This window comes from Oryctolagus cuniculus, chromosome 21 (genome assembly GCF_051225735.1).
Source record: "Oryctolagus cuniculus isolate XC-2025 breed Fujian yellow rabbit chromosome 21, ASM5122573v1, whole genome shotgun sequence".
Classification (NCBI taxonomy): Eukaryota; Metazoa; Chordata; class Mammalia; order Lagomorpha; family Leporidae; genus Oryctolagus; species Oryctolagus cuniculus.
In genome coordinates this window covers 20,234,192-20,255,148 of record NC_142887.1, presented here as the reverse complement: position 1 = coordinate 20,255,148, position 20,957 = coordinate 20,234,192, and the positions used below count along the sequence as shown (strand labels likewise).

Sequence of the window (20,957 nt, the reverse complement as noted above, 5' to 3'; positions counted from 1 at the left end):
AGTGTGTAGTGCTGCCTCAGTGCAACAGCAGGGTTTGCATGTGTGTGAGTGGTGGAGGGTGCAGGGAGCAAGAGAGGTATGCACGCGTTCTTAGAAGGAGTGGAGTCAGTGAGAGGTTAAGTACCCAGTGGGTGGAAATGTATTCTCTCTAGCAATAATACTGTTCCCATAGTAGCAACATTCAGAGGCTTTGGAGTACTTTACTTTCCAAGGTTTGACCTTACTTTTAAGGTAATTGCTCTCAAAACACCCCTGGGGAGCAGGTTAAAAATGCAGCTAGGCCCTCAAGTTGGGTGAAGGCAGCGAAGCAGTGCAGTGGTAGGCTGGTTAGAACTAGAAGCATACAGCCAGTTGTGTCACTTGGACACCCTACTCTGACTTACTGGATCCCTATCCTCCTCTGTCAGTATGTGTCTTACATTTGGTTTTTGTGTTTGCTTTTGACAAAGAATCAAAATAAATCCTGTCACCCTAAAGACTTGTGAGTCATTACTAGTTACTGACCAAGTCCTTGCCTGTAAGATACTCGCAGTTCAATGGTGAGGCTGACACATCAGGCATTCAAATTCAGAGTGAGCTTTGTTATTGTGGAATTGGTAACAAGAGGACAGAGCTGTCACTGGTCCTACTGCTGACCTAAAGACTTAATAGGAGAGAAAGTGTTTGCATTGAGACTTGAAGAAAGGCTTGCAGATTTCCAAAAGGAAAAGCAAAAGAATCTAAGGGGAGAGGGGCCCTGATTGGGCAGGGCCTTGCTGTTGGGAAGTTTAGCATTCTATATATTTTTTATTAATTTATTTGAAAGGCAGTGTTACAGAGAGAGAAAGAGAGAGACAGATCTTCTACTATCTGCTGGTTCACTCCCCAAATTGCCACAATGGCCAGGGCTGAGATATACCAAAGCCAGGAACTTTATCCGGGTCTCCCACGTGGGTGCAGGGGCCTAAGGACTTGAGCCATCTTCCACTACTTTTCCGCGTCCATTAGCAGGGAGCTGGGGTACAGGTGGAACAATTGTGACTCCAAACTGGCGCCCATATGGGATGCTGGCATCTCAGGCCGTGGCTTTACCTGATATACCACATTTCTGGCCCCAAGTTTGGCATTCTTGAAGAATTCACTTAAACAGTTCTAGCTGTTAATTATTTAAAAAAATTTTTTTTTCTATTGAGTTTCAAAGAGAGAGAGAGAGAGAGAGATTAGGATCTTCTCCAACTGGTTCACTCCCCAAGTGGCCACAATGGCCAGGACTGGGCCGGGGCAGAAACCAGGAGCTTCATTTGAGTCTCCCACTTGGGTGGCAGGAGCCCAAGCACTTGGATCATCTTCCACTAGTTTCCCAGGCTGGTAACAGGGAGCTGGATCAGAAGTGGAGCAGCCAGTACATGAACTGGTGCCCATATGGGATGCTGGCATTGCAGGCAGCAGCTTAACCTAGTATGCCACAGTGCCAGCCCCAAGCTGTTAATTATTAAATCTGTGTGAAGGATACGTGGGCTGTATCACATCCCCTCTCTGTTTCTGTGTGAATTTCCACTGTAAACAATTAAGTGATAAGACAAAGGGGCCCTTGCCCACATTGCCCTGCTTGCTTCTGCTCCGTCCTGGTTGTTTGCGCATTTCATACCTTGCACTGGGCTGTTGTAGGTGCTGTATTTCTCTGAGTCCCTTGTGCCCACGGCGAGAAAGGCTTTGTGTGACCCTCTGGAGGAGGTGCGCGAGGCGGCTGCCAAGACCTTCGAGCAGCTGCACTCCACCATCGGCCACCAGGCTCTGGAGGACATTCTCCCATTTTTACTGAAGCAGCTGGTGAGTGGATCTGCCACACACCTACCAGCTTGGCTTTTGGTGTCTGTGTAGAAACAAAGTGCGGGGGGATTATTCTGCCAAGGCAGTAGGGATGTGGGCTCTCCAGAGGGAGTGGGCACAGCAGGATCAGAATTGGTTTTGTGCCTTCCCTTTGACAGTAAGTATGGATGCAGTGGGTGGGGGGAGAGAAACTTGGCTGTGGCTGGCCCAGCAGCAGAGAAGGTAACAAGAGCGAGCTGCTCAGCGTTGTCCCCGTTGCCCACCTGCAGGAAGACGATGAGGTGTCAGAATTTGCCTTGGATGGTCTGAAGCAAGTTATGGCCATTAAGAGTCGTGTGGTGCTGCCCTACCTAGTGCCCAAGGTAAGTCCCCACACACGGCAGACTCCTTCCAGTTCCGAAACCAGTTGTCATTGCTGGGCCTGCCTTGAAGATCACATGTAGGTGTTGGGGTTTGGTGGTGGGTACAGCACAGGCAGGATGCTCCCCTGTTGTCCTCCACGAGCTGCTGGATCAAGCCTTCTGCTCTGAGCTGCAGATGTGGGCCCTCTTGCTCAGCATTCTGTTACTGGAGCTCAGTGCAGGGCCTGGTATGGAGCAGCTGCATGGTGTTCATTAAGTTGATGTTGTTCATCATTCCACCAGCTGACAACTCCACCTGTCAACACACGGGTGTTGGCTTTCCTTTCATCCGTGGCAGGCGATGCCCTGACCCGCCATCTTGGAGTGATCCTCCCGGCGGTCATGTTGGCCCTGAAGGAGAAGCTTGGGACTCCAGACGAACAGCTGGTAAGGGGGCAAAGGTCATGATCGTCCCCATCACTTTCTGGTAGCTGTCCTACCCTGCTTAGCATACGTGTCTCATGTGCTTTTCAGGAGATGGCCAATTGTCAGGCTGTGATCCTCTCAGTAGAGGATGACACTGGGCACCGGATCATCATTGAGGATCTGTTGGAAGCCACCCGTTGCCCTGAGGTGGGCATGAGGCAGGCTGCTGCCATCATCCTCAACATCTACTGTTCCCGCTCCAAGGCCGACTATACCAGCCACCTGCGGAGCCTGGTCTCAGGCTTGATCCGCCTCTTCAATGACTCCAGCCCTGTGGTTCTGGAGGAGAGCTGGGATGCCCTGAATGCCATCACGAAGGTGAGGGGACCACTGGCCCCACATCCAGGAAACACTGGTACAAGGACAGACTCCTGCAGAGTCCCCCACATGCCATTTGTTAGCTCATGGCCAGTCTTGTTCATGCTGCCATCCTTCCTCATCCCCTTGCTGTATGATTCTGAAGTAGTCTTGAGAGGGCTGTACATCCTCTCTGCTTTTCCTTGGATTCCCACAGAAGCTGGATGCTGGCAACCAGCTGGCACTCATTGAAGAGCTGCACAAAGAAATCCGGTTCATAGGGAATGAGAGTAAAGGGGAGCACGTTCCAGGCTTCTGCCTTCCCAAGAAGGTAAGCCTGGGTCTCCTGGCACCTGGTGCTGTGAACATGTGGCCTGCCTGTGCCTTGTGCCCTGACCCCAGGTCTGTAGTGACCAGCTGGGGCAGCAGCCATGTTGCTATTGAGCATCTTCCCAGACAGTGTACTCCTTCCGTGGTGCCCTGATGGGGTCAGGGCGATGCCACCCTTGGTTTAAGCTGTGGTGGCCACCTCATTGCCTCTGTGGTGGGGCTTTTGGGGCCCTTTCTCCTTGACACCATCAAGTCAGGCCCTTCTCCAGCTGACCTCCTCCTAGACTCTGGTCCTGAGACTCAACCCCGATCACTTTCTCCCTTGGCACTGAGGAGGGCTGGCTTTCATGAACACCTTACTTTGCCTGGGAGGCCTGGAAGCCCCGGGCCTAGAGCCTTTGAGATTTTACTCTGTTTTGTTCTCTGTTCAGGGAGTAACCTCCATCCTACCAGTGTTGCGGGAGGGAGTACTGACTGGCAGCCCCGAACAGAAAGAGGAAGCAGCCAAAGCCTTGGGGTTGGTGATCCGCCTGACCTCAGCTGATGCCCTGAGGCCCTCCGTGGTCAGCATCACTGGCCCTCTCATCCGCATCCTGGGGGACCGGTTCAGCTGGAATGTGAAGGCGGCTCTGCTCGAGACACTCAGCCTCTTGCTGGCCAAGGTGAGCCACTACTGAGTCCATCAGTGGTCTATGTGGATCATAGAGAACGGAGCTGTATGTGGGAGACTGACACAGGTGTCATGTGGCAGCGGGCAACAGTTCTGTTATAGAGACATGATGTAGCAGAGGGAGGTAAGGCCTTGGCCTCTAGACACGGTACACCATGGTTCAATTCCAAGTCTTCCCCTTAGCAGCTGTGTGACCAAAATTACCTTGGGGAAAGGTTAGTGACCTCTGAGGATATTTCCTTACCAACGAATTGAGACTAGAAATCCTACTACCTCCCGAAGGGATCAGATGCAGTGGCATCGGGCACAACACCTGACGCAGACTAAGCAGTTGGTGTGCATCAACTGCCATTGCTTCAAAGGAAACTTTCTGAGCCGCAGAATACAGTGACAGTGTTATATCAAGGTGCTTCCGTCTCTTACTGCAGCTGTCTGAAGGGAGATACAAAGAATCTGGTGAGAGGATGAGAAGGAGGTCAGAGAGCAACTGAAATGATCTCATGTTTGGCCTGGAGATCCAGTGCATTAAACCATTTCTGATGTCTCAGGGGGCGACAATTAAACCCCTTGACTTTAAGAAAGTATGAACAGGCCGGTGCTGCGGCTCAATAGGCTAATCCTCCGCCTTGCGGCGCCGGCACACCGGGTTCTAGTCCTGGTCGGGGCGCCGGATTCTGTCCTGGTTGCCCCTCTTCCAGGCCAGCTCTCTGCTGTGGCCAGGGAATGCAGTGGAGGATGGCTCAAGTGCTTGGGCCCTGCACCCCATGGGAGACCAGGAGAAGTACCTGGCTCCTGCCTTCGGATCAGCACGGTGCGCCAGCCGTGGCGGCCATTGGAGGGTGAACCAAGGGCAAAAGGGAGACCTTTCTCTCTGTCTCTCTCAGTGTCCACTCTGCCTGTCCAAAAAGAAAGAAAGTATGAACAGATTCAAGATTTATTATTGCTTAAGAAAAACTGAATTAACACAAGATTTACATGAGGCTTAGTAGAAAAAGTAAGCTTAAAATCTATAGATTTTCCCTTTTGGTGGTGGGTCTGGAGAGCAGTATCCCAACTAGAAAATGAGATTTTGAGTACCAATCTTAATTTTGGGGGAAAATTGAACCTTTTTTAAAAGTTAAGTGTCATCTTCTTGTTGCATCCTGTGTTATTATTTTCTCTAGTGTTTTTATTATAACTCAGGACACAAGTGGAGCCCCAGTGTCATCCATGGGCAGGTGGTCCTCACCTCAGATTGGTCAGCTTCCCCCTGTAGCAGGTCTCCAGCAGCCTGCAGATGCTCCTGGCTCCAGTTATTTCCAGACCTTCATTGGTATTGAACCTCCACAAAGCCACTTCGACTTTCCCATTTAACAATAAATACTGTTCACTCTTGATCCCATATGTATTTTATCAAGTGTGCCAGTTTTTCTATGTATTGTCAGAGGTTGAACTGGATTTGTAATTAGGAGGGCGCACATGTGTACAGGAAGAACCCTGTGCGGTCATATGTTCATAGGCTTGCTCTGGGCAGGCTAAAGGCACAACACCAAGTCTGGCTGGCGCTGTGGCTCAATAGGCTAATCCTCCACCTGTGGCGCCGGCACCCTGGGTTCTAGTCCCGGTCGGGGTGCCGGATTTTGTCCCGGTTGCTCCTCTTCCAGGCCAGCTCTCTGCTGTGGCCCGGGAGTGCAGTGGAGGATGGCCCAGGTCCTTGGGCCCTGCACCCCATGGGAGACCAGGAGAAGCACCTGGCTCCTGGCTTCAGATCAGTGCGGTTGAGGGTACCTGCTGTGACACATCTCTCCATTGCTTGTCTTGGCATGAGAATTGCTTCAGCATTCCTGAGGGCTGTCCGCCTGCTCTGTTCTTCTTTTTAAAGATGTATTTATTTATTTGAAAGGCAGAGTTACAGAGAGGCAGAGGCAGAGGAGTCTTCCATCCACTGGTTCACTCCCCAAATGACCACAATGGCTGGAGCTGGACTGATCCAAAGCCAGGAGCCAGGAACTTCTTCCAGGTCTCCCACATGGGTGCAGGGGCTCAAGGACTTGGACCATCCTCTGCTGCCATAGCAGAGAGCTGGATAGGAAGTGGAGCAGCCGGACTCGAACTGGCGCCCATATGAGGTGCTGGCACTGTAGGCAGCAGCTTTATCCACTATGCCAGAGCACCAGCCCCTGCCTGCTCTATTCTTTAAGGGACTCAGAGGAGGCTTTTTGTAGAATTTTTATTTTCATTTTCACTTGAAAGGCAGAGGGACAGAGAAAAGATATCTTCCATTTGCTGATTCACTTCTCAAATACTGACCACGGCTAGGGCTGGACCAGGCCGAAGCTAGGAGCTAGGAACTCAGTCCGGGTCTCCCTCGTGGGTGGAAGGGACCCAAGCACTTGAGCCATTACTTGCTGCCCCCAGGGTGTGCATTAGTAGGATGCTGGGTCAGAAGCTGAGCTGAGACTCAAACGCAGCCACTCGGTATGGAATGCAGGCATCCCGGGTGGTGTCTTCACAGGCCTGCCCCCTGGAAGGTTTTCAGTCACTTGTCCACGTGGATGGGTTTCTGCTGAGTCAGGCCTCGGTATGACCAAGGCTGCAAGCCCTTGGACGATGGCTGCCGCGACTGCCTCTGCCGCCGCCCCCTTCACCCTGCTCCTCCTAGTGCCATGAGGATGCTGAAAAAGATGAGGGGGCTGAGGGAAACTCGCCTGTGCTTGACTCTTCTGTTTCAGGCAGAGGAGAGCTGGGTTAGCTGCTGGTGCTCGGTGCTGGCTTCCGTGCCTTTAGTACTCCACGGCCTAGAGCTCTGCCCCAGCTGTGTTCAGATGCAGCTCTCCCCCACAGGTTGGGATTGCCCTGAAGCCTTTCCTGCCGCAGCTACAGACCACTTTCACCAAGGCCCTGCAGGACTCCAACCGAGGCGTACGCTTGAAGGCTGCTGATGCGTTGGGGAAGCTCATTTCCATCCACATCAAGGTGGACCCCCTCTTTACAGAGCTGCTGAATGGGATCCGTGTCATGGAGGACCCAGGCATCAGGTGAGGTGCTGGTGAGGGAGTGCTGTGGACATGAGGAAACCAGGAGGCTGCTCCAGCTGTGTGGAGGAGAGCCGGGGTTAAATGGTACATTGGTTCTTTAAAAGGGACACCATGCTACAGGCCCTGAGATTTGTCATTCAGGGAGCAGGCGCCAAAGTGGATGCCGCCATCCGGAAAAACATTGTCTCGCTCCTGCTGAACTTGCTGGGACACGACGAGGTACAGTAGCAGGTGGAAGGCTGGGGTGGGCTCTGCGGGGTTCCCTTCTTTTTTTGGTTGGTTTCTCCGCTTTGTGTTAGAAGAGCTTGGTGCAGCTGCCAGTGGGTCAGTAATAACAGTCATTCCTGAGATTATGTTGCTCTGTATGGTTTACCAAGCATTTGCTGGTATTGTGAGGGACACGGGGTAGCCATCATTGACACTGATCACTCCGTTATACAGATGCATAAGGGTTGTTACATCTCAGAGCTGTCACTTAAAAATTTGTTCTCTGATCTTAAGTCACTGTCTCTCTCTGCCCCTCATTTTCCTCTTTATAACACAAAGGGAATCATTTATTGTATCAGGAAAAATTTGCAGAGCTGAAGAGCCTCACCCAGAGGTGAGTGAGGCCTTGGGTACAGACCTCAACAGACTTGGTATCTGGTGGGATACACAGTCTTTAGTACACATCTAAGTGGGAGCTCTTCACACTCTAGTAGACGGTGAGATGTGTCTGGGGCCACACCCTTGCAAGTAGAAGAGGCAGAGCCCGCATCTGGGCTGTGTGACTCCTGCTTTTGCCTAATTCCATTAGCCCTGCCCAATCTAGAAGCACTTCTTAAGTAGCAGTTGGCTGTCCAGCACTGTGGTGGGCCCAGAAGGAAGGTGAGTATGTGAAGAAGAGTCTTCTTGTTTCCCCTTTCGCAGCCCTCTGTTGTGAAGGCCTCACCTTCCCTGGGGGCCAAGACCTGTGGATTCATATGGTCTTACATTTGCACGTGTGCACACACTTGGGACTGGCAGTGTTGTCGCAGGACTTACAACGCACTGCAGGTCTAGTTCCGATCCCTAGCTTCTCGGCAGGTGCACAGGGAGTGTTTGCCCTCTTCTGATCAGAGACGTCAGGGCTTTTACAGGGTCATGCACAGTGCAAGCAAAATTTGCATTTTACCACAGCCAAACTTAAAATAGATCCACACTGGATAGGGTGGGTGTCAGGACCAGCTTTACCTTGCTTGGCACCTGGGCTTCTACTTAGAGCTCAGAGACCCAAACTGCAGGTAGTCCATCCTCTCGCCCTTAGAAATACAGTTGGATTTAGGGAGCCATCCAGGCCACAGCATGGTTTAAGCTTCTCCACAGGTCACTGAGCAGTTTGTGTGGACACATGTCAAGTGGGCACCTATTGATAATACAACACATAACATAAAATTCCCTCTCAGTGTTCCGTAGTGAGCTGGCCAGGGAGGAGCAGCAAGAGGCCATGGTGCAAGAAATTGTTTATTTTACCCACCTTCCTTGGGTAGTGGCTTGAGTTTGACTGCCTAGGAGAAACCCAAATCAGTTAGGTGGCAGTGGGGCACTGACACAGCAGAGAGGGAGCATGGAGTCGTTCTGGGTGTGAGATGATGCCCACGACTCAGGGAGAGAAGAGCATGCAGAGTGGTGTCTTTGCCAGCTTCCCTGGTGGCTGTGGGCTGGTGGTCCCCCTCTTTGGCCCCTCCCTGCCCCACAGGGCTATTGATAGTAATTGAGATACTACGTGTAAAGCGTTTGGACTTCCTAGGAAGAAAGATGCTAGTAAACACACTTGCTGCTGATACTGTGAGGCTGATTTATCATATGCACACATGTGGGGTTTCCTATCAGGAAGTGCAGTGTTGTGTGCGTCATTTTTAACTCTGCACCAAGTGGCAGTATCAGTGAGTGGCAGTTCCCGTGTGTTCAAGGAAGGCCCACATTTAGAGCTCCTGGTTCATTTGTTTTGCCTTCATGCCCGCCCTCTTTTCCCTGCTTCCCTTGGAGCTTGTGATGCCTGCGCCCCTTCACGCCCATCGTTGCTTTGTTAGGACAACACTCGGATCTCTTCGGCTGGGTGCCTCGGGGAGCTGTGTGCCTTTTTGACAGACGAGGAGCTAAGCACTGTTCTTCAGCAGTGCTTGCTAGGTAGGTCTCTTTCATACACTGGGGAGTCCCCCTTCAGGGATATGGGCCTCTTAGCCCTGAGGGAGAGTCCATGGGCACCTGTGGCCTTGCCTCTCAGAGGATCTGTCAGCTGCTGGAACAGATTTGAGTGGCCAGTGGTCATGTAACCATGAGTATCCTTGCTCAGAGAACACAGCTGCAAACGAGCCTTGTGTGAGAGTCCAGGAAGGTGGTGTGCAGTGTGGCCTCGGCTTTCCACCCTACTCTGGGCCTACACACTGGCCCTGAGGCAGGGTAGGCCCATGGGCTGTGTGGGTGGTGGGGCATACTCTGACATGCAGGTTCACCCCAGTTGTCCTCCCACTCAGCGGATGTGTCTGGCATTGACTGGATGGTTCGGCACGGCCGGAGCCTGGCACTCTCCGTGGCTGTAAACGTGGCTCCCAGCAGACTCTGTGCAGGCAGATACGGCAGTGAAGTTCAGGAAATGATCCTCAGCAGTGCCATGGCAGACAGGGTAAGGCTTTGGGGGAGCCAGGCCACTCCTTCCCTCCTCTGGTCAAAATTCGACAGCCATTGCCTTGCCGACTCCACCGGGGAAAACACTGGACTGGGTGTGAAGAGGCCTGGGTTCTTACTTCACCTTGGTTGGAAACTGCTTTGCCCTGGACCAGTTCTTGATCCCTCTGAGCCCCAGCTTTATCATCTCAAGCGAGCACTTTGGTTGGAAGCTGTAGCTGTCCCTTCTAGTCAGGTCTCTGGTCCTTCTTCCTGGGTCGTTTTGTCATCTGCCTGACATCTGGGGCAGCCTGTCTAAATGAATCTGTGATGTGCAGTCCCAGGGATGACGTGGTGGTGAAGGGTCCTGGAGAGTCCTAGGGAATGAGTTTGACCTGGCTCTGCTGCTCTGAGGGCTGACTGAGATGCTCTCTGTCTTCTCCCCAGATCCCCATCGCAGTGAGCGGGATCCGGGGCATGGGCTTCCTGATGAGGTACCACATTGAGACAGGAGGAGGGCAGTTGCCGGCCAGACTCTCCAGTCTGTTCATTAAGGTGAGTGGAGCAGAGACTGTTTGGCCCACTAAGTCTGGCAGCTGTGAAGACCCAGGACCAGAGAATGCTGGAGAGGGCCCCTTGGCCAGTTGTATTCTAACTGTCCATAGGTCGCCTCTAGGAGTTCCTTGGACTCTTAGGAACACAACACAAAGTGTCTATGTGTTTTTCTCTGAAAGAGTGTCCAACTTTTGGTCAGATTCACACATAGAGCTGTGACCCTAAATCCAGGTAAGAACCGATGTTTCATGAATTCTTCCTCTGCATCCTGTTTTGTAAAATCAGGAGGAGACCTGCGTTTGAATCTTAAGTCTCTTCCTGCTTCCCTGCTTTAGCTGGCATGGCACTTAGTAGTGTGGCTACTGTGTTGTATGCCAGGCCCCGATGAGGAAAGCAGGGGGATCTGATGGGCCCCCCTACTTCTCAGACATTGGTGTGCACACAAATCAGAATCAGAGTCTTCATTTTAATGAGATAGGGCCATGTCTAAGGCTCTGCCTTTGTAATCAGCTCCCAGGCACTGCCAGTTGCTGGGGTGTGGACTTCATTCTGAATGATGAGGTTCCCAGAGTGGCCACCTCCACCCCACAGACACCCAGAGCCCTCTGAGAGTCTCCCGGGGGCTCCGAGTTGCACAGTGCTGAGGACTTAGCGAGCATGGTCAGAGCTAGACCCAAGAAGGTGCGGAGGTGAACAAGGCTGGTCTCTAGAGCCTTGGGGAGGTCCCTTCTTTAGATGAGCTTGTCAGGGGAGACCTCAGAAGCATGAGCAGGAACAACAGCGAGGATCAGGGTAGACACATCCCAGGCAATGGAACTAACCAGAGGCTTGACCAAGGCAGGAAGAAGCGTGGCCTGTTGGAGGAAGTGAAACCCCACATGGACAAGAGTAGCGAGGCAGGGGGAGAGTGACAGAGATGGGGTAGGGCACATAGATAGGTGCTGAATCACACCCGTCTCCCTCCCATGGAAAGGCAGCATGGGGTCAGTGTCCATGAGGAAGGGTGAGCATCAGGGCCAGAAATCTGGGCGTCTTTGAGAAACAGACTGGATGTGTTGTTTGTTCCCCCTCACAGTGTCTGCAGAACCCATCCAGTGACATCAGGCTGGTGGCTGAGAAGATGATCTGGTGGGCAAATAAGGACCCGCTGCCTCCCCTGGACCCCCAGACCATCAAGCCCATCCTGAAGGCTCTTCTTGACAACACCAAGGACAAGAACACGGTTGTGAGGGCCTACAGCGACCAGGCGATTGTCAACCTCCTCAAGATGAGGCAGGGCGAAGAGGGCTTCCAGGTGGGAGTCAGGGACTGGAGTGTCTCCCCAGGGTCCTCCTGCCCTTTTTTTTTTTTTTTTTAAGATGTATTTATTTATTTGAATGGCAGTTACAAAGAGGCAGAGGCAGAGAGAAAGAGGTCTTCCATCTGCTGGTCCACTCCCCAGATGGTTGCAACGGTCAGAGCTGCACTGATCCAAAGCCAGGAGCCAGGAGCTTCTGGGTCTCCCATGTGGGTGCAGGGGCCCAAGGACTTGGGCCAGCTTCTATTGCTTTCCCAGGCCACAGCGCCACAGAAGTGGAGCAGCCAGGACTCGAACCAGCGTCCATATGGGATGCTGACACCAAAGGCGCCGGCTTCACCTGCTGCGCCACAGTGCTGGCCCCCTCCTTCTGCTTGACAGTCTTTAAGCCCCTGCTCTCCTCTGCCACTACTTCCTGTTAGCTTTCAGGAGCAGATTGAGATGCAGGTGCCTTGCCTAGTGCCTGAAAAATGTTTTCTCTGGTTTTCTTCAGATGAAATTTCTCAGAGCACTCAGTTACACCGCAGTGCCCGGGAAGAGCTGCCCCTTTGAAGGCCACAGCCCTGTTCCCTCAGTCCCCTGTCCCCAGCAGCCTTGAAAGCACTGAACACTGGGGCCGGCACTGTGGCATAGGTAGCTAAGCCTCTGCCTGTGGCACTGGTATCCCATATGGGTGCCAGTTCGAGTCCTGGCTGCTTCACTTCTGAGACAGCTCTCTACTATGACCTGAGAAAGCAAGAGAGGATGGCCGAAGTGCTTGGGCCCCTGCACCTGCATGGGAAACCTGGAAGAAGCTCTGAGCTTTGAGATGGCTCAGCTCTGGCCATTGTAGCCATCTGGGGAGTGAACCAGCAGATGGAAGATCTTGCTCTCTGCCTCTGCCTTTCTGTAACTCTGCCTTTCAGAGAAATAAATAAGTAATCTAAAAAATAAAAATAAGGCCAGTGCCGCGGCTCAATAGGCTAATCTTTCGCCTGGGGCGCCGGATTCTGTCCCGGTTGCCCCTCTTCCAGGCCAGCTCTCTGCTGTGGCCCGGGAGTGCAGTAGAGGATGGCCCAAGTACTTGGGCCCTGCACCCGCATGGGAGACCAGGAGAAGCACCTGGCTCCTGCCATCGGATCAGCGCGGTGCACCGGCCGCAGCGGCCATTGGAGGGTGAACCAACGGCAAAGGAAGACCTTTCTTTCTGTCTCTCTCTCACTGTCTATTCTGCCTGTCAAAAAAAATAAAAAATGAAAAAAATAATAAAGGCATGAACACGGTCACCTTCGCTGCCTCAGCTCAGGAAAAGCAAGATGAGTGTTTTTCTGGGCTGTGCTCTGATCATCTGATTTCCCTTAATTTTGCCAAATTCCACCTCAGTGGCCCTAGTTCTAAGGTTAACATTAACTTTTTTTTCTTTTAAAGTATATTTATTTATTTGAAACACAGAAAAAGCTCCCATTTGCTGGTTTACTCCCCAGAAGCCAGGACTGTGGGCTGGGCCAAAGCCAGAAGTCTGGAACTCAGTCCAGGTTTCCCACTTGAGTGGCAGGGACCCAACTACCTGAGCCCTTCCCTGCTGCCTCCCAGCATGTGCATTCGCAGGGAGCGGGAGTCAGGAGCGGAAGCGGGACTCTTATCCAGGCCCTCTGATATGGATGCTATTGTCCCAAGAGTGTCTTAACTGCTAGACAAAATACCGGCCTTCATCTTTGTCTAGATTCAGCTGGAGAATCTAAAACCAGTTTTCTGACTGCATCTCCTCATGCCTGTCCTCCCTACAGTCCCTCTCCAAGATCCTGGATGTGGCCAGTTTGGAGGTGCTGAACGAATGTAATCGAAGGTCCCTGAGGAAGCTGGCCAGCCAGGCCGACTCCACGGAGCAGGTGGATGACACCATTCTGACGTGATGAGCCTGGGTCCTGCAGCAGCATTTCAGCTCCACATCTTTACTCAATGTTTTCATTTTTGAAAATACGTTTGTTTGGATGGGGAGCTTAGGAGATGGCGTTCCCAGAAAGTATGTATCAACAACCACAGCCAAAGCCTTAAATGAAACCCACACACAACTGAAAATTGCCTCCTCCATCTCACCCTTTTCTTTGGAGAAGAGAAGAAAAGCACACGCGCAAGCCTAGGCAGATGGCAGCCCCAGGGCTGACCACCAGCTTTGCACGGCTGAGTCTGGAACATAGGGCCACCCTTCGAGTTCCTCTTCTGTGCTTGAGTTCTGGTCAAGGGCCAGTGCTACCCACCTTTTGCCTAGATCCCCAGTGGGACATCGAACTGTGGGGGACTGCCCAGTGTGGTGTGTCTTGGCTTGGCTTTTCAGTATTGGGCGGTCTGACTGGGTCTGACCCCATCAGATGAAAACAATACCCACAGAGTCTGGCAGCTCACACGTCTGGGGAGGGATATACCTGCAGGCCGTTTGAAGGAGGAATGTTTAATAAAGGCTTTGATTTAATCTTGACATAAGCAGTTTTTTTAATCTCCAAATATTCATTAAACATGAAGCTTCCTGCATCAGGAATAAGGAAAGGTTGCAGCTGTTGTTGTATTGACAGCATGCTGATTTCTGGCCATCCCCCCCTGCTGCTGGCAGGCTTATCAGTCCCTACAGATTGCTGTGTCCTGAGGTCAGGTCATGAGAGGCGTGCAGCCAGGCCTGTGCTCTTAGCCGAGTGGAGATCACAGGTTGAATGAGCCACTTCCTGGCCCTGTCCGGATCTGGATTGGTAGAGAGCGTCTGGAAGTCAAATAGTGCAGAGAAATCCACCCCTCTGGAGTAAGAACGAACCTCGTTCCCATAGTCGAAGGACTCGTGAGAGGAAACCAGAGTTGCAGTTCGGCACCGGCCTCCTTTATGAATGACTTCCTTCCTCCTGATTCTTAGAAGGCTCGTGACACATGTGTCCTGTCTGATGGAGCACACCCCACTGGGCCTGGTGACGCAAGTTTTTCTGGGCTGTTTTCCTTGGTCACAATAGGGAACAAACCTCTATCAAAATTACTGGCTGGAGCTGTGAAAAAGAATAAAAAGTGGCAATAGCAAACTCACTTTGTTGAAGGTAAAAAGTGCTCTACCTAAAAAAGCAAGGCCTTGCTCATTACTAATGCAGCAGAGGCAGAAAGTAGGCCTGTGACTTAGCACTTGTGATGAATAAGACAAGGTGACCTCTCAGACGGTGCTGATGAAATCCTTACTTTCTGCCTGAGCCTTCGGTGTCACGGACTTCCTCTCTCCTTGGAGCAGACCTGGTCTCAGCTGGCTCCCGGTAACTGTAGAATCCCAGGGCTGGAAGGGACCTTGAGAGGTCAGCTGAGTGGATCCCCATCGCCAGCCAGCCAATGGTTACAGCTTTTGGTAGCCATGGTAACTGCTGCCTGCTTCTGGGACTTAGCTGGTCACCAATGTGCTCCCAGCTGCCCAGGGCGTATGTCCAGCAAGCTGTCTCCATCTTTGTTCACCTCTACAGCAGCTATGGTGAGGAGCAGGAGGACTTCCTGTTGCGAGGGGGTGTGGGCTGGGAGGCATCGGCCGAGCCCTGGAGGTTTTCTTCAGTATTTCATCCAGGGTCTTAGCTTAGATGCCAATAGCTACCTTTGGCTTTCAGCCCCCCATCTGCAACTGGGAGGAGAGCCTGACACAGTTAGAGGTGGGAGACACTCATTAAACAAAATCCAAAGGAAAAACACCAGCTTTTGGTTCCAGAAACCGGAGGAGGATGAGATCTCTCTGTTCGGAATAGATGGATGGAGGTTGATTCACAGACGGAGATGACTCAAAGGCTCCCAGAGCGTGCTGAAGGGCATTCTGAGAGTAGAAGAAGGGTGTGAGCTCCCAGGAAGTGAGCTGCAAGGGGCTGTCACAGCCAGGACCGGGAGCAGGCACAAGGATCTTGTCAACCTGGAGTGACAGCTGTCTTGAACACAGTAGCCCAGCCCAGACGTTGGAGGAAATGGAGCCAGGCATGGAGAAGCAAGAGCTGTGTGTCAGGTTGGTAGAGCAGTCAGCCTTGGCCAGGTCATCTCAGCTCTGATCATTGGTTTCCTCCTCTGTGAAACACGGCAACGTTTTCCTCTGGCCTTGGTGGTAGAACAGATGACAGCTGAGAGCAGGTCACGTAACCCTGCCAACAGTGCCCTGGAGTCTGTCCTCACTGTTTTCCAGAGGAGGAAGCTGAGGCCCAGGGGTCACTCTCCAGCGCCCCAAGGCTAAGTAGCAGTCTGTCCCCAGAGCTCACAGTCCGAGGCTTTCACTCCTGTGCTGGCTGGTTAGGCATCAGCATTTTGCATTCTTAGAGCTTGCTCTCCAGGCCTTTCCTGGAGAGTCATTTCCCGACAATCACAGGAAATGAAAACCCACGTCCAACATTAGGTAAAGGGATGCCCCCCTCCAGATGAGCAGCCCAGGTCCACCCACCCCGGGGCCCTCCTCAGCTGCTCTCAGATTGAGGGGATCAGCGCCTCACCCTTTTACAGGTTGCCTGGGAAAGCCATCAGAGGAGACAGTACTGTCTCTCCCATCTGCATGTCAGTGAGCAAGTGGTCTCAATAGCATTCCCAATCCTTGTTCTAATGGGAATCTCTGGAAACATTGGCATCAAAGTGACTTTTAAGTGTCGGGTAATGTGAATGGCTCACATGTCCCTTCTGGGAACCACACCTACTGGTAAGTTCCCCTCCCAGGCTGCAGGGTTGATCACTTTGGTACAGGGATTTGGAAACATTCTTTTATTGAGAGATTTGGAAACAACATTGGCAGTTAGCAATGTGCTTGTTCTAGGTATGGTTTTATGTGCATGTATATTAAATTGGTTCTAGCCTTTCCAAATGAGAACAGTAAGAATAAAGAGGAACCAGTCTAGCTTAAAAAGTCAAGGTTCTAAAATACTTGGGAGGAAATTCAGACTCTGAACCACTTTAAAGATTCTAGTGTAGTGTGGTGTGGTTGCAGCCACAGGGACTAGGAAGTTAGGTTTGAACCTTAACTTCTTTTTTTTAAAGATTTTATTTATTTTATTTGAGAGAGTTACAGACAGTGAGAGGGAGAGACAGAGAGGTCTTCCTTCCATGGGTTCACTCCCCAAATGGCCGCAATGGCCGGAGCTGGGCCGATCCAAAGCGAGGAGCCAGGTGCTTTTTCCAGGTCTCCCACATGGGTGCAGGGGCCCAAGCACTTGGGCCATCTTCTACTGCTTTCCCAGGCCACAGCAGAGAGCTGGATTGGAAGAGGAGCAGCTGGCACTAGAACCAGTGCCCGTAGGGGATGCCGGCGCTGCAGGTAGAGGATTAACCTACTGCGCCACAGCACTGGCCCCTGAACCTTAACTTCATAGTATTAAGCTATGCTACCTGAGCCCATTCTTTCCTCATGTGTGCAGACAGTACAGTCTCCCAAGGGTTGTCACCTGGATTGAATGACATTGCCCCCTGCACAGGCTCAGCACACCGGAGGTCCTCAGTACCTGGCTGGTGTGAGACAGAGGATGCTGGGGGAAAGGTCGCTGGCTACTGCATAAGATGTGCTGCGGTGCAGAGCCTGCATCTGGACATGTGCTGCTGGCCCTAGATGTTGCAGGTGCAGCATGGACCTCTCAAGCCCATGGTTAGAAATTGACTAACGGAAATGCTCCTCGTGAGTAGTCGTCCTAGGATGATGAGGACTGCCTCACGATCCAAGCTGCCGAATGCGAGGTCTGGCAGCGTGTGGTGGTGATTGGTAATGGGCCATCATCACTGGGTCAGGGCTTCTACCATGTCGGGGATTGGCCAGCAGGAACGGCGGGCCTGATTCGAGCTGGGGCTTTCGAAGAGCAAGGCTGAGGCACAGATGGGAAGCAGCGTCCAAGACCATGTGGCCAGGCAGCAGCAGAACTGGGAAAGAATCCTTATTTCTTGATTCTTTGGTCATCATGGCCAAATGGCCATTATAGGGCCATTCTATAAAAATCAATTTGGGAGGTAGACTTGATAAAAGAAACTAGACAAGTTGTTGGTATGTGGCAGCTTGGGGTGAGTGGGTTTCACTTTTCAGAAGAGGTGGAGCCCAATTACTTCACCAGGTGATTCTGAGATGCTCCTTAAATCTGCACCAAAAAAAGAGGGGGGAAGATGGGGTGCAGCTGTATTGACCCAGTGTTTCTCAAATATACTTTGAGGAAATTATTGATAATACCCAAAAGTTCTTGCTTTCGTGTATCTTATTTCAATTTATCATTTGAAAAAAAAAAAGATGTTTGCAAATATTTGTTTGAAAGGCAGAGTTGGAAAGAAAAAGAGATTCCATCCACGGATTCACTCCCCAAATGGCCGAAATGGCCGAAGCTAGGAGCTTCTTCCGGTTCTCCCATATGGGTGTAGAGGCCCAAGGACTTCGGCCATTTTCCAGGGCTTTCCCAGGGAGCTAAATCAGAAGTGGAGCAGCTGGGACTTGAACCGGTACCCATATGGGATGCCAGCACTGCAGGCAACAGGACAGCACCAGCCCCGATTAACCATCTTTTTAAAAAAGATTTATTTATTTATTTGAAAGTCAGAGTTACAGAGAGAAGGAGAGGCAGAGAGAGAGAGAGAGAGAGAGAGAGAGGTCTTCCATCCTCTGGTTCACTCTCCAGATGGCTGCAATGGCTGGAGCTGGGCTGATCAGGAGCCAGGAGCTTCTTTCTGGTCTCCCACATGGGTGCAAGGGCCCAAGGACATGGGCCGTTTTATGCTTTTCCAGGCCATAGCAGAGAGCTGGATCAGAAGTGGAGCAGCTGGGACTCAAACAGGCACCCATATGGGATGCCAGCACGGCAGGCAGTGGCTTTACCCACTACGCCACAGCGCCAGCCTCACAAGTAACATCTTAATATCATGAGCATATCTGTCTTCACAGACCCTTTGAAAGAATCTTATGGAGCCCCTGTGTCTTCAGACCACATTGGAAAGGCTGGTCCAATCCCAAAGATGGAGCAGAAAAACCCTACTGAGTGGTTGAAGGTCAGGTTAACTGTGAGTTAGACCCCAAATTTGGCTGACACCCTACAGAAAGAAATGTAAGAGGGTTCAGCGCAGTTACCTCTGATACCTCTGAGTCCTTCCAGCCAACCCTAAATTCTGTGTGTGGCTTCCCTTTAATCCAACAGACACTGAGTGCCCACCATGGGGCAAGGTCCCCAGAGGATGTGAAGATGGGTAGGACGTGGTCCATGCAGCCATGGAACTCAGATTCAGTTGATCTTGGGGGCCAGGAAAGGGCAGGGCGAGGTCCGTCCCTCTTGGCTCAGCATGCCGAGGGGCCCCATCCCCCCTTGCTCTGTTGAGGCTTCTCTTTGGACGTGTTGGTTTCCTGTAATCCCTACCAGAATGCCAGCTCCTGGGAATGAGGGATTTCAAAGTTTTGCTTAACTCAGATCAGTGCGGGGCACACAGTAGGCCCAGAGATGAGTCGGAGGAAGGCAAGGCTCTTCTTCCCCTACTCTGCCGTGGGCAAACGTGCAAATACTGAATCTGTGAATGAGCCCAGTTACCAGGTAAATGATGTGGTTTTCTTGTTTCAAGTGGCTTTGTCTGGGTGGTGGTGTTTGACATCTGTTCCTTCCTGCTGTTCCCTCGCACCTGCACCCTGCACCCTCCTCCATTTCTTCATCAGACGAACACTACTGACTGCCCCACTGCTCAGATCCTTTCAGGGCCTCCTCAGGTGCGAACGCTCGTCCCAGAGCTGGCCACTGAGGACGGCGGTACCAAGGTCCAACCACGAACTCACTGAGGCTTAACTCGGGTCACGAAAGTTTAGTGTGTGTGTGTGTGTGTGTGTGGTGTGTGTGGTGTGTGTGTGGTTGTGTGTGGTGTGTATGTGTGGTTGTGTGTATATAATGGGAATTAAAGATGTTTATTTTGTTGCAAGAAAGTTTGAAATTCATGTGGAGCTTTTGTATAATATACATTTCCACAATTTTTCAAAACCCCATGTCTCAAAAAAAACCCTGTATCTCCATGGATTTCGAAGTTTGTTTGTTTGTTTTTTTTTTTTTTTTTTTTTGCCTCAAGCTAATTTCGTTTTCCGAACTTTCTGGAGTGTCCTTGTGTGTGCATATAATACTTACATTTTCTGTATCTATGGAGGGAGACACTTTAACAGGGCTCCTCACTGAACTGTAGTTTAAATAAATGTGCAACAATGTTTCTAGAGACAATTGCGCTCATTTTGGGAAGCCAAGCACACAGCCTGGCCTCCAGGGAGTTCCCCCGCCACACTGAAATGGATGACTCCCACAGCTGTGACAGGGGCTGTCTAAACACCCCTGACATTCAAAGCTCTCCCGTCTCTCGGTGCCTCTGAGGCCTACACTGCTTATTTGACAGCTCTTGCATCTACTGTATTATCATGTATTTTTAATTCTTCACGAGGATGTCTGCCGGGACTGTAAACTCTTAGAGGAAAAAGGCTCTGTTCTTACATCCTCTGCCATCTGTGGCCCACAGTGAAGAGTAAGCCCTCATTAAATAGTTAGAGGATAAATAAATGCAGGGACTAATGGCTGCTGCTGACATACCCAGGCCAAATCAGGAATCTCGTTTTCATCATGGTCAATTCTCCTTTACTTCCCACACTCCCCCTGCAGCCTGGGGACCAGGAGGCTGCCCTGGAAATGTGTGCTGGAGTTGCCAACAGGAAAGGCTTCAAGTGTGAATGAGTCAGCAGGAGGTGCCCGTGGTCAACACCACGAGTTACTATCCACCTCGACCGTGTCAGTATGTCCTAGGGGACTTACAGAGGCACACAGGTCCTCCTTCTGTGAGGACCCTGGGGCTCCGAACTGTGTGATGTGACGCAAAAGCACAGAGCTTCTAAGGGGTGGCATCAGGACCTCCAGGCTGCCCCTCAAGCCACAGGGGCCGGGCGTGCCTGCCTGTGGCTGCCCCGAGGCCTCTCTCCCCTAAAACTGCTTGGGTCAAAGAGGATGGCACGTTTTCCAGACTCGAGGGGCTGCTGCTGTCCGCCCTCAAATTCCAAGCCCCTGTTCATTTGACTTCAGCTCCTGGAAAAGTAACTCATGAGTCAGACACTCCCTGTGCTGCTCAAGGATCTTGCCTGAAACATTGTTTTTTATGAGCCACACGGCTGGCTGTCTCGCTGTCTCGGCAGCAGAGTGGTTAAATTCTAATGCAACCCTCAGATGAACTGCACGTTGCGGCTGTTAACTGATACAAGTGTCTATGAGCAAAGGGGCGGAGACGCTGCTTGGGTGGCCTGCATCCCATGTGGCAGTGTCTGGGTTCAAGCCCTGGCTCTGCTCCCAGTTCCAGCTTCCTACTAACGCACTCAAGAACTTGGGTCCGTGCCACCCACTTTTCGGCCTGGCGGAGCTCCGGCTGTTGTGGACAATTTGGGGGGTGGGCAGTGGATGCAAGATCTCCCCTCGTCTTTCAATTAAGTTTTTTAAAAAGTAATTTTTGAAAAGGAAGTATGATTAAAAAAAAAATGTGTCCAACAGGTGCTTGACAGGCAAGGGGCAGGGTTCTACGAAACAGGTGATAAGGAGCTCGGCGGCCTC

General features: G+C 51.6%; 1 protein-coding gene across 1 annotated transcript in view; it reads left to right on the top strand.

Moving 5' to 3' along the window:
- The window catches only part of GCN1 (GCN1 activator of EIF2AK4), a 74,126-nt gene extending 60,244 nt beyond the window's left edge, over positions 1 to 13,882 (top strand). The window contains exons 46-58 of the mRNA XM_008272306.4: positions 1,648 to 1,809; positions 2,079 to 2,171; positions 2,454 to 2,597; positions 2,685 to 2,954; positions 3,151 to 3,264; positions 3,695 to 3,925; positions 6,757 to 6,950; positions 7,055 to 7,169; positions 9,002 to 9,098; positions 9,446 to 9,594; positions 10,023 to 10,130; positions 11,206 to 11,424; positions 13,194 to 13,882. Coding sequence (XP_008270528.1) covers positions 1,648 to 1,809; positions 2,079 to 2,171; positions 2,454 to 2,597; positions 2,685 to 2,954; positions 3,151 to 3,264; positions 3,695 to 3,925; positions 6,757 to 6,950; positions 7,055 to 7,169; positions 9,002 to 9,098; positions 9,446 to 9,594; positions 10,023 to 10,130; positions 11,206 to 11,424; positions 13,194 to 13,319 — 2,022 coding nt within the window. The 3' untranslated portion in view covers positions 13,320 to 13,882. The remainder of the gene's footprint in view (positions 1 to 1,647; positions 1,810 to 2,078; positions 2,172 to 2,453; positions 2,598 to 2,684; positions 2,955 to 3,150; positions 3,265 to 3,694; positions 3,926 to 6,756; positions 6,951 to 7,054; positions 7,170 to 9,001; positions 9,099 to 9,445; positions 9,595 to 10,022; positions 10,131 to 11,205; positions 11,425 to 13,193) is intronic.
- The last annotated feature ends 7,075 nt before the right edge of the window (positions 13,883 to 20,957 follow it).